This window comes from Mandrillus leucophaeus, unplaced genomic scaffold (genome assembly GCF_000951045.1).
Source record: "Mandrillus leucophaeus isolate KB7577 unplaced genomic scaffold, Mleu.le_1.0 Scaffold226, whole genome shotgun sequence".
In the NCBI taxonomy this organism is placed as follows: Eukaryota; Metazoa; Chordata; class Mammalia; order Primates; family Cercopithecidae; genus Mandrillus; species Mandrillus leucophaeus.
In genome coordinates, this window is record NW_012102321.1 from 672,644 (window position 1) to 688,321 (window position 15,678).

Sequence of the window (15,678 nt, forward strand, 5' to 3'; positions counted from 1 at the left end):
CTCGGAGCAACAGGCTAGGTGTGTAGCCCCTATACCATCTAGGTTTTTATAAGTACAGTATATTCTATTTGCACAAAGAAATCACTTAATGACACATACCTCAGAATGTATCCCTATCATTAAGCAACAGATGACTCTGTGTGTGTGTGTGTGTGTGTGTGTGTGTACATACACAATTTTTTTGGGAGAGTACAAGTAGTAGAGACTCCATTTTCTTCCAATAATGAGAATATATTTGGTCAAGATACTTGTAGGAATAAGGAAATTAGAATTTTATTTTTTATTTTTATTTTTTTTGAGATAGACTTGCTCTGTCACCCAGGTTGGAGTGCAGTGGCACAATCTCGGCTCACTGCAACCTCTGCCTCCTGGGTTCAAGTGATTCTCCTGCCTGATCCTCCCTAGTAGCTGGGATTACAGGTGTGTGCCACCACATCCGGCTAATTTTTATATTTTTAGTATAGACAGGGTTTCGCCATGTTGGCCAGGCTGATCTCGAACTCCTGACCTCAGGTGATCCGCCTGCCTTGGCCTCCCAAAATGCTGGAATTACATGTGTGAGCCACTGCACCTAGCCAAAAATGAGAATTTTTGATTCACAGTCCTGGATTCCTGGGAAAAGCCTAACAGTAAGGTACCAAGAAAAGCAGAAAACTCAGTAGAACCAGGTTTCTTGGAACTGGAACATAATTTAAAATTTTAAATTAAAGTCCTAGAGATTCCTCAGAAAGTTTGTGGATCTTTACAATTAACCATATATTAACACTAGACCAGTAGCTATACCCACAGTTAAAAATACATTTTATGTTGTAATCTAGCATACTCATAATGTGTATGGTGTATGTGCAAAAAAGCAAAAGTAAAAGTTTCATGAAACAGTTTTACATGTACGATGATTTCTGCTATTTTCTCTTCCACTTGCTCCCTCCCCCACTTACTGCCTCCCAGTATCTGCTTTTGTTTTTTTGTCTGTATAATTTATAATTTTTAAGGGTTTTTTTTTAAATGTTTGTTTTCTCCATTTCTCTTACCACTTAACAGTTTTCTAATACGTTATACTTTATATATTTTTTCCCTACTTCATAATTGTTATAACTTTGTCTTATATGTGGCCTATCATAGCCTGACTCCTAATGAAAACCTTTTAGCTTCCACTGGTGACTGCCCACTTTCTTTGGTATTTGTTGATTGAAAGAGATTTTGAGCACCCAAGCACAGCACAAGTTCTGATCTTGAAATGGATTGAATTCTTTTTGGGTCAGAAACCCGTTCCTGTACCAAACGGAGCCTTAATTAGGGAGTAGAGATGGAGGATGGGGGCCTGTGTACATGCCTGTGTGTGTGTGTGTCCTGTTCCAAACGGAGCCTTAATAGGGAGTAGAGATGGAGGATAGGGGCGTGTGTACATGCCTCTGTGTGTGTGTGTGTGTGTGTGTGTGTGTGTGTGTGTGTGTGTGTCCTGTTACAAATGGAGCCTTAATTAGGGAGTAAAGATGGAGGATAGGGGCCTGTGTACATGCCTGTGTGTGTGTGTGTGTGTGTGTGTGTGTGTGTGTGTGTCTGTAGAGGTGGAGAAAGAGACCGTAAACATATGAGTGTGTTGGTGAGTGGGTTTCGTTTACAAATGACCTTGAGTGTATTTCATCTCTGGAATGCATAGTCCCTGCACTCAAGCTACACAATCTGATTAGTGAAGTATTACTAATACACTAGAAAAATATACATAGTAATTCCCACATGACTGACACAATTTTATAGGGGGTTCAGAGAAACATCTGTGAATGGGTAATAATGAAAAAAGGAAAGTTTTTCTCTTTGTTTTAGTCTGACCCTTTTAACAGTCTCTATTCATAATGTGAGGAAATTGCTACAAAAATTGAAGTATTGTAGATACTGTTCATTTGCATGTGGAAATACTTGTATGCTGTATGTTGTTCTTTCATGGAACAACATCTACCCCTCTCTCCACATACATATCCACAAGCTGTAAGTAGCCTTGCTTATAGGAGTTGCTGGCTTTTTTAGTGAGAGTCAAGAGCTGGCTTAGTAAAGTCTTAAAGAATGGAGGAGAAGAGGAAGGAGAGAAGGGAAGAAAGAGGGAGTAAGTGTAACAGTAGAGGGAGAGAGTTAATACACTTGGATGTTGCTTACAAACCAAAATTAGTCTCCTAATACTAATTTACGATTGTAAGAAAGTATACAAATACCTGACATACAGAAAATAGAAAAGTGTTAATTTTAAAGGTATTAATGGCCATAAACAAAATTAATATTTTAAGAATTCATTAAAAATTAGAATATTAGAAGAAAAATAACTTTCCCTACTGTGATTAGCTACTAGTTCAGTTTAACTGTCTTCAGCTAATTCTATATTATTGTTTTAATAGAAACCATATACATCCTATGTGTATATGAGATTTGGACAGTTGGCATCAAGATCAAGTTAAATATAACTTTGTAACAATATTATGTTTTTGTGATTCAGCATGTAAGTGTATGCCTCTTTTTACCCAAGGGTACATGTCTTTAAGTAGAAACCATGCTTGAAGAAAGCTGTAGAATAATTTAATATTTAAATAAATGCCTTTGTAGGATGAAAAGAATTTACAGTGGATATAAAGCTCCTGCTTGACTGTAAATCCAAATTTTAATACATTGTATTGCTTAAAGTAAGATATAATTTAAAGTAGTGATTTTTTTGATATCTTTTATCAGTAATTACTGTTTGAATTTTTATAGGAATCCATGGGAAAGAGCTATGATGGGAGAGCTTATGTCATCACTGGCATGTGGAACCCCAATGCACCAATATTTCTGGCACTTAATGAGGAAACCCCAAAAGGTGACTTTTCTTAAAAGATCCCTTTTGTTTGCTTTACATTTTATATTATGATCAATGTTGTTTTGTCATGTTTTTTTAAAAATGTGGAACTCACTTAAAGTGAACATATTCTTTCTATTGAGAATTTGAGGTTCATTTTTGTTCTTTATGCTTCTATGGGGGAAATCTCCACTATTTAAAAAAATCCTCCCTAAAAGATATGTGAATGATTATTATTGTTATTATTTTCAGAGACAAGATCTCACTCTGTTGCCCCGGGTAGAGTATAGGGGCATTATAGCTCACTGTAACCTCAAACTCTCATGCTCAAGCAATCCTCCCACCTCAGCCTCCTTAGTAGCTATTAAATAGAACTACAGATGTGTGCTGCCATGCATGGCTAATTTTAAAATTTTATTTTTGTCATGCTTTGTTGCCCAGGCTTGTCTTGAACCTTTGGCCTCAACTGATCTTCTTGCCTCCCAAAGCACTGGGATTATAGATGTGAGCCACTGCACCTGGCCTAAATTAATTTTATTAGATTATAGAGAAAGCATTTGGGCTTTGGTTTTCATATACCACTATAGAGTTGTTTCATTTGTGGAGACTAGTGATAGAGAAATATTAAAGAAAATGATGAAAAGGAAATATTTTGGAATTTTGAATATTTAAAAAATATTATTTTAACTATTTTTGCATTATCGTTTACTTATAGTTTTCCATTTATTAATTATTGGCTCCAGTCTTTTGGCCTTTGGGATGCTAGAATATATATGAAATATTTCAGTTGTAGCAAATAGTTTCTTCTTAGTTTTTTACATTTTCATATTATTTATCATGCCTACTATTGAACAGAATGTATAAATGTTAGTCACATTTTTCATTTTTCCATTGTGTTTTTTCGTTCCTACTTCATCCAGATAGCTGTTAATTGCCTATGTTTTTTGCCCCTTCATCATCTACTTTTAAACTAAATTTAAAGTTTTACCTGGTAAGTTACATTCCTACCCTAACTGCTTTACTGTCGTTAAACCATTAATTCATATTTACAATATAATGGATCAGTTTGTTTTATCATTAATTTTGTATTATTTAGTTTATACCCACAGTAGACTTTTGCTTAATGACAGGAAGCATTCGTGAATACTGATATGAAAATATAATATGTTTATGAAGGGCGTTAAAATGATAATTATTCTTTCATTCCCTTAAAGAGAGTATTCACCATTTATATAAATCACATGCATTTAATCATATATTAAGCTGTCTAAAAATGAGGGCTAAAAAAAAAAAGATTATATAAAATTTAACTTTTCATTTATTAGCAGTAAATAATTTTTAGATCCACAATTTGTTATTTCTGGAGATAGGCTTGCAAATACCTGTAACCTTCTTTCTTATACCTGTTCAGAAGGAAGCCACGAAAATGATAAAAATAAGCCAGTTGACAGTTTTGAAGAACAAAATAGAAGAATTTTGCATATCAAGTTATAAAAATAGTTTTTGTGTTTTTAATGTAACACCTAGTTTAGTTTCATTTTGCAATAAAATATATATTTGGTCCACAAATAAAAGAAAATTTATTCATAATTTATTAAAATAAACTGTATGATAGTATATTATAATAATATTCTGGTCCAAAGTATACGTTTTAAATTTAAAATTATCTCATATGCCACACAAAAATGTTGCCCTGATTTTTAAAATTTCTAAATGATGTCCTTGAAATTACACATTACTCAGAAAATTTGTGATCAAATAAAGTTTGATATTTATGGAAGACGTTTAGGCCCTGAGAGATGAAAAGTCTTGGATCTTTCCACTGCACTAAGATTCAGTTGAGTGTTATATTCTGTCTTGTGTTATTCTTACTCTTTTCTCTAAGTTCCTTCAGGTCAAGTACAATGTCTAACAAATTTTAGTTTCTCTTGAATTGGCAGGTGTATTTAGTAAGACTGTAATTAGTAAGAATGTAATAAAATTGTTATTGAATTTAATATAAATAGAGAAGTAGCTGATGAATCTGAATGTTATATAATATTTAAAAACACTATTGAGGGTTTCCTCCAATGGTGGCCTTGGTTATTTGGACTTTCCTTTAACAGAGAACTAAAAATTGTAGCGAAAATAAATTTTAAAAAATATTTAAAAAGGAATGAGGAAATTACAAAATAGTATGGAATGACCAGGCCATAGATTCAAAAACCTCAATGAGACCAGTCGTGGCGGCTCACGCTTGTAATCTCAGCACTTTGGGAGGCTGAGGGGGGTGGATCACCTGAGGTCAGGAGTTTGAGACCAGCCTGGCCAACATGGTGAAACTCCGTCTGTACCAAAAATATTTTGAAAATTAGCTGGGCGTTGTGGCAGGCGCCTGTAATCCCAGCTACTTGAGAGGCTGAGGCAGGAGAATTGCGTGAGCCCTGGAGGCAGAGGTTGCAGTGAGCCAAGATCGCTCCATTGTACTCCAGCCTGGGTGACAGAGTGAGACTCCTCTGAAAACAAACAACAAAAACCTCAATGAATATCAAGCAGAGTAAATAAAATAAAATAAAATGAAATTCATGTTTCAACTCCTCATAGTGAAACTGAAGAAAACCTACAGACACTGGCCTAGATGATTCTAGATTCAAATTAAAGGAAGGCTGTGGCCTAGTAAACATTTCAAATCATAACTAGAATTTTGGCTGATAACACATATCGTCGTTGTCTAAAAGCACTTGTCAGGACTCTGATATATGTGTATATATATTTATACACACACACATATACATATATGTGTGTGTGTGTGTATATATATATATGAAAACTACACAGGACTATTTCTTTGGAACTTTGATTAATGATTTTCCTGAGGGTTAATATGTATTACAACAATGAGGGTACTGAAAAATCTCTGGAGACTTTTCTTGAAGCATACAGCATGGAAGTATTTATATCAGTGACGTGTGTTTTTTGAGACAGAGTCTCACTCTGGTTGCCCAGACTGGAGTGCAGTGGTGCAATCACGGCTGACTACAGCCTCAACCTCCTGAGCTTAGGTGATTCTCCCACGTCAGCTTCCTGAGTAGCTGGGACTACAGGCACGCACAAACATGCCCAGCTAATTTTTTGTATTTTTAGTAGAGATGGGGTTTCGCCATGTTGCCCAGGCTGGTCTCGAACTCCTGGACTCAAGTAATCTGCCTGCTTTGGCTTCCCAAAGTTTTTTACAGTTGTAAACCATTGCGCCCAGCTTTCAATCACATTTTATGTATACAAGTTTAACATAGAGAAGGCTGAGTGTCTCTCTTGATTTGACAGTCCTTCCAGTGCAACTCATTAAACAAACCTAGTAATTTCTATTATCTTTTTTAATAAGATGAAGGGATAAATCTCTGTGATTTTCTAGAGGTTCTCTGGGAAATCAGATAGTTTTAGAGTAAAAGATATGCTTTATTATTGTATTCTATTTATTTTTATATTAAAGACCTAATTTGGGGAATGAAAAAAGAAAAATTGTCAGGTAATTTATTAATAGACACTTAGGATTATTAGTTCCTAAGAAACATGCTTGGAATACTTGCATACTTATTTAATCAAAATGTTAATAGAACATTTAAAAATAAACATAGAAGGTATTACAATTGTAAAGAACATTAATTCTTTCATAAGTGAGGAAACTTTGTTTAAAATAGTCAAGGAATACTAGAGCTAGCATAAAACCCAGAAACTTTCTACTACAGATAAGCGAGTATACATGACTGTGGCAGTGGATATGGTAGTCACAGAGGTGGTGGAGCCTGTTCGCTTTCTCCTGGAGACAGTAGTCCGTGTGTACCCTGCAAATGAGCGATTTTGGTATTTCAGCAGAAAGACTTTCACAGAGACTTTCTTCATGAGATTGAAACAGGTAGGACCTTTTTTTTCTCTTCATATAGTAACATATGTTTTTCTTTCCACACTTTTTTAATGCCAAGATAATTCCTGAAGTTGCAAAACAATACACTTCCTCAAATAAATCAAATGATATTTGAACTCAACCAACAGAGTGTTTGAAAAATTCACATCTAGGTAATACTAGCTAAAAAACCCCAGCTAGTTTAATAATTATATACTTTCCCCTAGAAACCTGTAATGTATGAACCTTCTTAACAGAAAGATTGACTCTGTATATAAAACAACTTACCTACCCTTTATAAACAATTACTTAATGCCAAAAAGGCAGTGCACAGAAATATCATATGCTTATAAAATTTTAATGAAAATGTTTCCAAGAAATACCTAATTTCTATAGTTATTTCTACCTGTAATATTAGATAGACAATATTATCTGAACATCTTGTTTGACTCAGTAGTGAGGTTATAAAATTATTTTAATATTAAATGAACAAAATTATGGTTTCTATGATCTCAAATTAGGCAGTGTTAGTAGATAAAATATGTAATTTTTGTATTATAGCGAAGGAAGCAGATAATAATGAAAAATAGCTTGAATGCTAATTGTGAGTTTTTAAAAAATCAGGATAAAAATGCTCTGTTATAATAATGAACATCTTTTATATGCTGTTTTTGTTAGTAACTTCTGTTCTCCCAAGTTTTAAAATGCTTGCTGCTTCATCTGTAATATGTGAACTGCTGTGTGATAAAAGCAGGCACCAGCACAGGGAACAAATATAGAAGCCTCTTACCCATTTTCATATTTTAAAAACTTGCCATGGATCACTTTGGCTTCGTATACTATGTACTTGGAAATTCTTGTGGTTTTAAAAAAATCTTTCATAAAATTATTATGGCTGTTATTTGACTCAGTTTTTATTACTGTGTGAACTGCTTTTATAGCATATTGTAATGAAGGTTATATGAGCAATATTCAAACTTCAGTCTCCTAAGCATCTTTTAATATTTTATTATGAGATTTTTTTTCTCTGTCTTCCTTCCTCCCCATCCTTCTGTCCTTCCTTTTGCAAAAAAATACCTTAGTTGTTATGACTATCCAATAATTCTTCATTTTGAGCCAAAGAATTATTCATAGTTGCATAATCGTGAATAAAGGAGCTGGAACTGTATAGAAAGTTGTCATTCTTCTAATGATGATAAATAATACATTATAATGTAAATTACACTTCCTAGAGATCTGAGAAAAAGTTAGGTTTTTCCCAGTTCTAGTACTTTTGACTATCTGTCTCCAGAGAGAGAGAGAGGGAGAGAGAGAAGTTAAAGTAATTGTTAAAATTCATGTAATTATTACAAGACCTGAGACTACAACTCCTTACCTTAAACCAGAGTATGCTGCTGTAAGGCCATACTAGCATCTTTCTACAACTCCAAAGAGTGGGTTGGTTTGGGGTGGTTGATGGTAATCTGGAGATGTTGGTCTACACTATACAACATTAGTAGAAAGAATGAATTAGGTGATTACCTAATGCAATTCAAAGTAACCTTTGAAAATCTGGGTCTAGGCCATTACTACTTTAAAGAAATAGAGAGAATGCATTGATTTCAGTTCTAAGTGATTTAGACACCTAGAACTTTTTCTTTCATTCTGAGAGTGTTGGACTTACTGAATGAAACCAGAACTTGTCCTGTACCCAGACAGGATTAGACCAGACTCCTCGGGGCAACACCAAAGTAGATGAGATGCCCTGTTCCCAAACTGTTTTTTCTTGGCAGCTTTCTTCTCTTAAATATAGCAGAACTTTATGTGTGGGCAGTGGGGATGTATGAAAGTCTGCTTTGTTCCTGTTTAGTGTCCTCTCAGGGCCAAATGGCATTTCATTTCATTCATTGTCCATTTACTGGGAGCAAGGAGAGCACTTAACAAGAGGACAGAAACTAGAAGCTGGGAAAGTAAACTAGAGAAAGTCCTTTTGTGCCCGGAATTTGTTCCTTCTGTTGAGTTCTTGGTCTCGCTGACTTCAAGAATGAAGCTGCGGACCCTTGTGGTGAGTGTTACAGTTCTTAAAGATGGTGTGTCCGGCGTTTGTTCCTTCAGATATTCAGATGTGTCCGGAGTTTGTTTCTTCCGGTGGGTTCGTGGTATCGCTTACTTCAGGAGTGAAGCCGCAGAGCTTTGCAGTGAGTGTTACAGCTCTGAAAGGTGGCGCATCTGGAGTTGTTTGTACCGCCTTGTGGGTTTGTGGTCTGGCTGGCTTCAGGAGTGAAGCTGCAGGCCTTCACAGTGAATGTTACAGCTCATAAAGGTAGTGTGAACCCAAAGAGTGAGCAGCAGCAAGACTTATTGCAAAGAGCAAAAGAACAAAGCTCCTACTGCGTGGACGGGTACTTGAACGGGTTGCCGCTCCTGGCTGGAGTGACCAGCTTTTATTCTCTTATTTGTCCCCGCCCACATCCTGCTGATTGGTCCATTTTATGGAGTGCTGATTGGTCTGTTTTTACAGAGTGCTGATTGGTACATTTACAAGCCGTTAGCTAGACACAGAGCACTGATTGGTATGCTTTTACAGAGTGCTGATTGGTGTGTTTACAAACCTTTAGCTAGACAGAGCGCTGATTGATGCGTTTTTACAGAGTGCTGATTGGTGCGTTCACAAACCTTTAGCCAGACGCAGATTGCTGATTGGTGCATTTACACTCCTTTAGCTAGACAGAAAAGTTCTCCAACTTCCCACTGGACCCAGAAGCCCAGCCGGCCTCACCTCTCACCTTGACCCGAGGTCTAACGGGAGTAGACATTAATTAGGTGTAAGTGGGAAACACCAAGCATAAATGCCCAGACAACCGGAAAGACTGGGAAGCACAATAGTTGATGATGAAAGGCAAGTAGGCCCCTGAGCATGTGAAACTTTGGAGTCTACGTTCAGAGTTCTTTTGGAAATAACTTTATTGAGGTAGTTAGCATACAGTAAAATGCACCCATTTAATAGTACATCTTGATGAGCTTTGACAAATTTATACACATAAATAACCACCACCAAAATTAAGATCCCTCACTCTTAAAAGTTCCATTGTGTCCTTGCAGCTAATCTTTCCCACCCTCAGCCTCAGGCAACCACTGATGTGCTTTCTGTCATTGTAGATCAGATATACAGTAACTGGAATCATACGCTTCTTTTATGTAAAAGCTTTCTTTGTGTAACAATGCTTTTGAGATCCATCCATGTTGTATGTCATTTGTTAATCTTTTTATTGCTGAATGTTATTCCTTTGTATGGATGTACCATAATTTATTAGATCTGTTGGAAATTTGAGTTGTTTCTGTTTTTGGTTAGTGTGGTTAAGGCTCCTATGTCTTTCTGTGTACATAGATTTTCATTTCTTTTGGGCTGATAACAGGAAATGGAATTGCTGTGTGGTATGGTAAGTAGAAACTGCCAAACTGTTTTCCACAGTGCTTGACCACTTTATTTTCCCTCCAGCAGTATATGTGTGTCCCAATTTCTCCTCATCTTTGCCAGCCTTTTAAATTGTATTTAGTATTGTCAGTCTTTTAAGTTGTAGCTATTCTTAGGGGTGTGTAGATGTATCTCATTGCAATGTCAATTTGTATTTCACATTGAGTAATGATTTTGAGCATTTTTTTCTTGTGCTTATTAATCATTCATATATCTTCTTTATAAAATGTCTATCTAAAATTTTTGTCCACTTTTTGTTTGTCTTACTGAGTTGCAGGAGTTCTTTATGTTTTCTGAATATATTTTCTTTTGTCAGATACACATATTTCAAATAGTTTCTTCCTGACAGTGGCTTGCCTTTTTATTTTAAACTGAAAGTCTTTTGAAGAACTGAAATTTTACATTTTGATGAAGTCATATAATATTTTATTATTTTTGCTTTTTTTGTGTCCTATGTAAGGAACTTTTACCTACCCCAAGGTTGTGAAGATGTTCTTTATGTTTTCCTGTAGAGACTTTATAGTTTCAGGCCTTTTATCCATTTTCTGTTAATTTTTATGTATGGCATGAAGGCTTGAGGTCATCCACATCGCTCTCATATGGGTATACAGTTGTTCCAGCATCATTTGTTGGAAAGACTCTTTTATCTATAGAATTAGTTTGTCTAAAATTAATTGACTGTAGATGTATAAGTCTGTTTCTGGGACATTATTTCTCTTCCATTGATTTCTATGTGAGTACTACACAGTCTTGATCATTACAACTTTATATTATGTAATAAAGTCTGTGTTGTAAGCTTCCCAACCTTTCTCATTCTTAAAGTTGTTTTATTTGTTGCAGGTTCTTTGCATTTCCATCTGAATTTTAGGATGAGTTTGTCAGTTTGTAGAAAAATGCATGCCCAGGCTGGATGCAGTGGCTCACACTGGTAACCCTAGCACTTTGGGAAGTTGAGGCAGGAGGATCATTTGAGGCCAGGAGTTTGAGACCAGCTTCGGCAACATAGCAAGACTCACTTTGTAAAAAAAAGTAAAATAAAATTATCCAAGTGTGGTGGTGCACACCTGTATCCCAGCTACTCAGGAGGCTGAGGTGGGAGGATTGCTTGAGCCCAGGAGTCTGAGGCTTCAGTCAGCCGTGATCATGCCACTTGCACTCCAGCCTGGGCCACAGAGTGACACCCCATCTCTAAAAAATAATAATAAAGAAAAATGCATTCCCAGATTTTGACTGAGAATGCTTGGAATATGTATATGATTTTGGGAAGAGTTGCTTTTTTTTTTTTGACATGAAGTCTCAACCTGTCGCCCAGGCTGGAGTGCAGGGCACCATCCCAGCTAACTGCAACCTCTGCCTCCCAGGTTCCAGTGATTCTTCTGCCTCAGCCTCCCAAGTAGCTGGGCTTACAGATACTCACCACCATGCCTGGCTAATTTTTGTGTTTCTAGTAGAGACGGGGTTTTGCCATGTTGGCCAAGCTGGTCTCGAATTTCTGACTTCAAGTGTTCCTCTCTCTTCAGTCTCCCAAAGTGTTGGGATTACAGGAGTGAGCAACTGCACCTGTCCTCTAAGAGTTGCTGTCTTAAAAAGAGTGAGTCTTCAATAAACATGGCCTATCTCATGGAATATCACTTCTTTTATTTAGCTCTTCTTTATCTCAGCAGTTACGTCACTTTTAGTATAAAGGTTTTACACATACTTTAATTTATCTCTACCTAGTTCATGAATTTTTCATCTCAGGGTATAATTGACAAAATGGAATAGACTTAAGGTGTACAATGCAATGATTTGATACATATATATAGTGAAATGATTACCAAAATCAAGTTAGTTAACACATCTGTCACCTCACGTAAGTTACCTTTTTGTGTGTGTGTGGAGAACACTTAAGATCTACTACTGTTAGCAGATTTCAAGTACACAATACAATATTGTTAACTATAGTCACCATGGACTGTATTCATCTTATAACTGAAAGTTTTTACCCTTTGATCAGCATCTCACTTTTTCCCCCAAATCCCGTCTCCTGGCAATCACCATTCTACTCTCTTTCTATGAGTTTAACTTTTTTAGACTAGTTAAAAATGAGATCATATAGTATTTGTCTTCCTAGTCTAGCTTTTTTTTTACTTAGCATAATGCTTTCCACCTTTACCCATGTTACTGCAAATGATAGAATTTTCTTCTTCTTTATGGCTGAGTCATATTCCATTATCTTCATGTATGTGTATATATATTCATTCATTCATTGACAGACACATTTCCATGTCTAGTGAATAATGTTGCAATGAATATGGAGTGCAGATATCTCAAGATACTGACTTTGTTTCCTTCAGATATATACCCAGCAGTGTGATAGCTAGATTATGTGGTAGCTCTATTTTATATTTTTTGAGGAATCTTTGTACTGTTTTTCATACTGGCTGTACCAGTTTACATTCGTACCATCAGTGTGCAAGGGTTCTGTTCTCACCAACATTTGTTATTTCTTGTCTTTTTTTTTTTTTTTTTTCCTGTGATAGGGTCTCATTATGTTGCCCAGGCTGGTTTCAAACTTCTGGGCTCAGCTGATCCTCCTACCTTGGCCTCCCAAAGTGTTGAGATTATAGGCATGAGCCACTGTGCCTGGCCATATTTCTTGTCTTTTTAATAATAACCATTCTAATGGGTGTGAGGTAATATCTCATTGTGGTTTTGACTTGCATTTATTTCTTTGAAGATTAGTGATATTGAGCACCATATCATGTATCTGTTGGCCATTTGTATGTCTTCCTTGGAAAACTCTCTATTCCAGTTTTTTGTCCATTTTCTAGTTAGAGTATTTGGTTTGTTTCTTTTTTTTTTGCCATTGAACTGTATGATACACACACAGACACACACACACACACACGCCCCTTATCAGATATATGTTTACACATATTTTCCCCCTTCCATAGGTTGCCTTTTCATCTTGTTGAATATTTCCTTTGCTATGCAGAAGCCTTTTAGTTTCCTGTAGTTGTGCTTGTTTATGCTTTTTTTGGCCTATGCTTTTGGGGTCATATTCAAAAAATAATTACCAAGACCAGTGTAAAGGAATTTTTCCCCTGTATTTTCTCCTAGGAGTTTTATGGTATCAGGTCTTAAATTTAAGTCTTTTTGTCTATTTTGAGTTAATATTTGTGAAAGATAAAAGATTGGAGTCCAATTTTAATTCTTTTGCAGATGAATATCTAGTTTTCCCAGAATCATTTATTACAGAACTACGTATGTGTGGGCTTACTTCTGGGCTCTCAGTTTTGTCTCATTGGTCTGTGTGTTTTTATGCCAATACACTATTATTTTGATTATTATAGCTTTGTAATATATAGAAATAAGGAAGTGTGATGCCTCCAGCTGTATTTTGTTTTATTTTCCAAGATTGCTATGGATATTTGGGTTCTATATGAATTTTAGGATTGTGAAAAATGCCATTGGGATTTTGATAGGGATCACATTGAATCTATAGATTTCTTTGGATAGGATGGACATTTCAACAATATTTTTTCAATCCATGAACGTGAGATATCTTTCCATCTATTTGTGTCATTTTCAGTTTCTTTCATCAGTGTCTTACAGTTTTGTTTTTTGTTGTTTTGTTTTGTTTTGTGACGGAGTCTTGCTCTTTTCGCCCAGGCTGGAGTAGAGTGCTGTGATCTCGGCTCACTGCAACCTTCACCTCCCAGGTTCAAGCTATTCTCCTGCTTTAGCCTCCTGAGTAGCTGGGATTACAGGTGCCTGCCACCACGCCTGGCTAATTTTGTACTTTCAGTAGAGACAGGTTTTTTATGTTGGCCAGACTTGTCTTGAACTCCTGACCTCAGGTGATCTGCCTGCCTTGGCCTTCCAAAGTGCTAGGATTATAGGCATGAGATACCGTGCCCGGCCGACGTCTTATAGTTTTCAGTGTATGGATCTTTCACTGCCTTGGTTAAATTTATGTCTAAGGGATTTTTTGTTGGTATGCCACTGTAAATGGGATTTTTTTTACATTTATTTTTCAGATAATTTGTTGATTTCATATAGAAATACAAGCAAATTTTGAATGTTTTGTTTGTACCCTGTAACTAACAGTTTGTTCTAACAGTTTTTTTTTGGTGGAGTCATCAGAATTTTCTATGTAACAGGATCATGTCATCAACAAACAATTTAACTTTTTCATTTCCAATTTGGATGCCTTATCTTTCCCAGTTGCTCCTGCTAGGACTTTCAGTACTATGTTGAATAGAAGTGGTGAGAGTGGGCACTCTGTGGGTTTGTCATATATGGCCTTTCTTATTTTTGGGGGTACATTCCTTCTATACCCAATTTATTGGGCATTTTTATCATGAAAGGATGTTGAATTTTGTCTTTTTTCTGACTCTATTGAGAAGGTCATATGATTTTTATGGTTTATTAATGTGGCTTATCACATTTATTGATTTGTGTATGCTGAATCATCTTGCATCCCAGGGATGAATACCATTTGATCATGTTGTATGATCTTTTTACTGTGCTGTTGATTTCAGCTTGCTGGTGTTTTGCTGAGAACTTTTGCACCTGTGTTCATTTGGATTATTGGCTTGTAGTTTTCTTGTGATGTCTTTGTCTGGCTTTGGTATCAGGGTAATGCTGGCCCTATGAAATGAGTTTGCAAGTATTTCCTCCTCCTCAGTTTTTTTTGAAGGAGTTTGTGAAGGATTAGCATTAAATGTTTGGTGAAATTCAGTAGTAAAACCATCAGGTCCTGGACTTTGCTTTGCTGGGAGACTTTTTATTGCTGATTCAGTCTTCTTATTCTTTATTGGTCTGTTCAGATTTTCTGTTTCTTCATTATTTCATCTTGGTAGGTCGTATGTTTCCAGGAATTTATTTATTATTCTAGGTTATCCATTTTGTTGGCGTATAGTTGTTCATAATAGTCTCTTATGATCTGTTGTATTTCTGTGGTATCAGTTATACTGCTTCTTCTTTCGTTTGTAATTTTATTTATTTGAGTCCTCTCTCTTTTTTTCTGGGTTGTTCTAGCTAAAGTTTTGTCAAGTTTTGTTTATCTTTCCAAAAAACCAGCTTTTAGTTTTGTCCATTTTTCTGTTGTTTTACTATTCTCTATTTCATTTATTTCTACTCTAGTCTTTACTATTTTTTCCATATGCTAATTTGGGTCCAGTTTTTTTCCCTAGTTTGCTGAGATGTAAAGTTAAGTTGTTTGAGGTCTTTTTTTTTCCCCCCGTAATGTAGACATTTATCAATATAAACTTTCCCACTTAGAACTTCTTTTGCTTTATCCCATAAGTTTTGATATGTTGTATTTCCATTTTGTTTTTTCTTAGATATATTTTAAATTTTCTTTTGACCCATTGATTGCTTAGGAGTGTGTTCTTTAGTTTCTGCATATCTGAATTTTCCATTTTTCCCTCTGTTTTCATTTCTGGTTTTATACGTTTGTGATCAGAAAAGATACATGATATGATTTTAATTTTCTTGAATTTAAGACTTTTTTTGTGTGTCTTGACATATTTATTC

The 15,678-nt window shown here is 35.7% G+C and overlaps 1 protein-coding gene across 2 annotated transcripts in view; it reads left to right on the forward strand.

Annotated features, from left to right (window-relative positions):
* RABGAP1L (RAB GTPase activating protein 1-like) overlaps window positions 1–15,678 on the forward strand; it is an 828,259-nt gene that overhangs the window by 126,290 nt on the left and 686,291 nt on the right. For both annotated transcript variants that reach the window (XM_011981419.1, XM_011981418.1), the window contains exons 9-10: window positions 2,740–2,842; window positions 6,547–6,713. In XM_011981419.1, coding sequence (XP_011836809.1) covers window positions 2,740–2,842; window positions 6,547–6,713 — 270 coding nt within the window. The remainder of the gene's footprint in view (window positions 1–2,739; window positions 2,843–6,546; window positions 6,714–15,678) is intronic.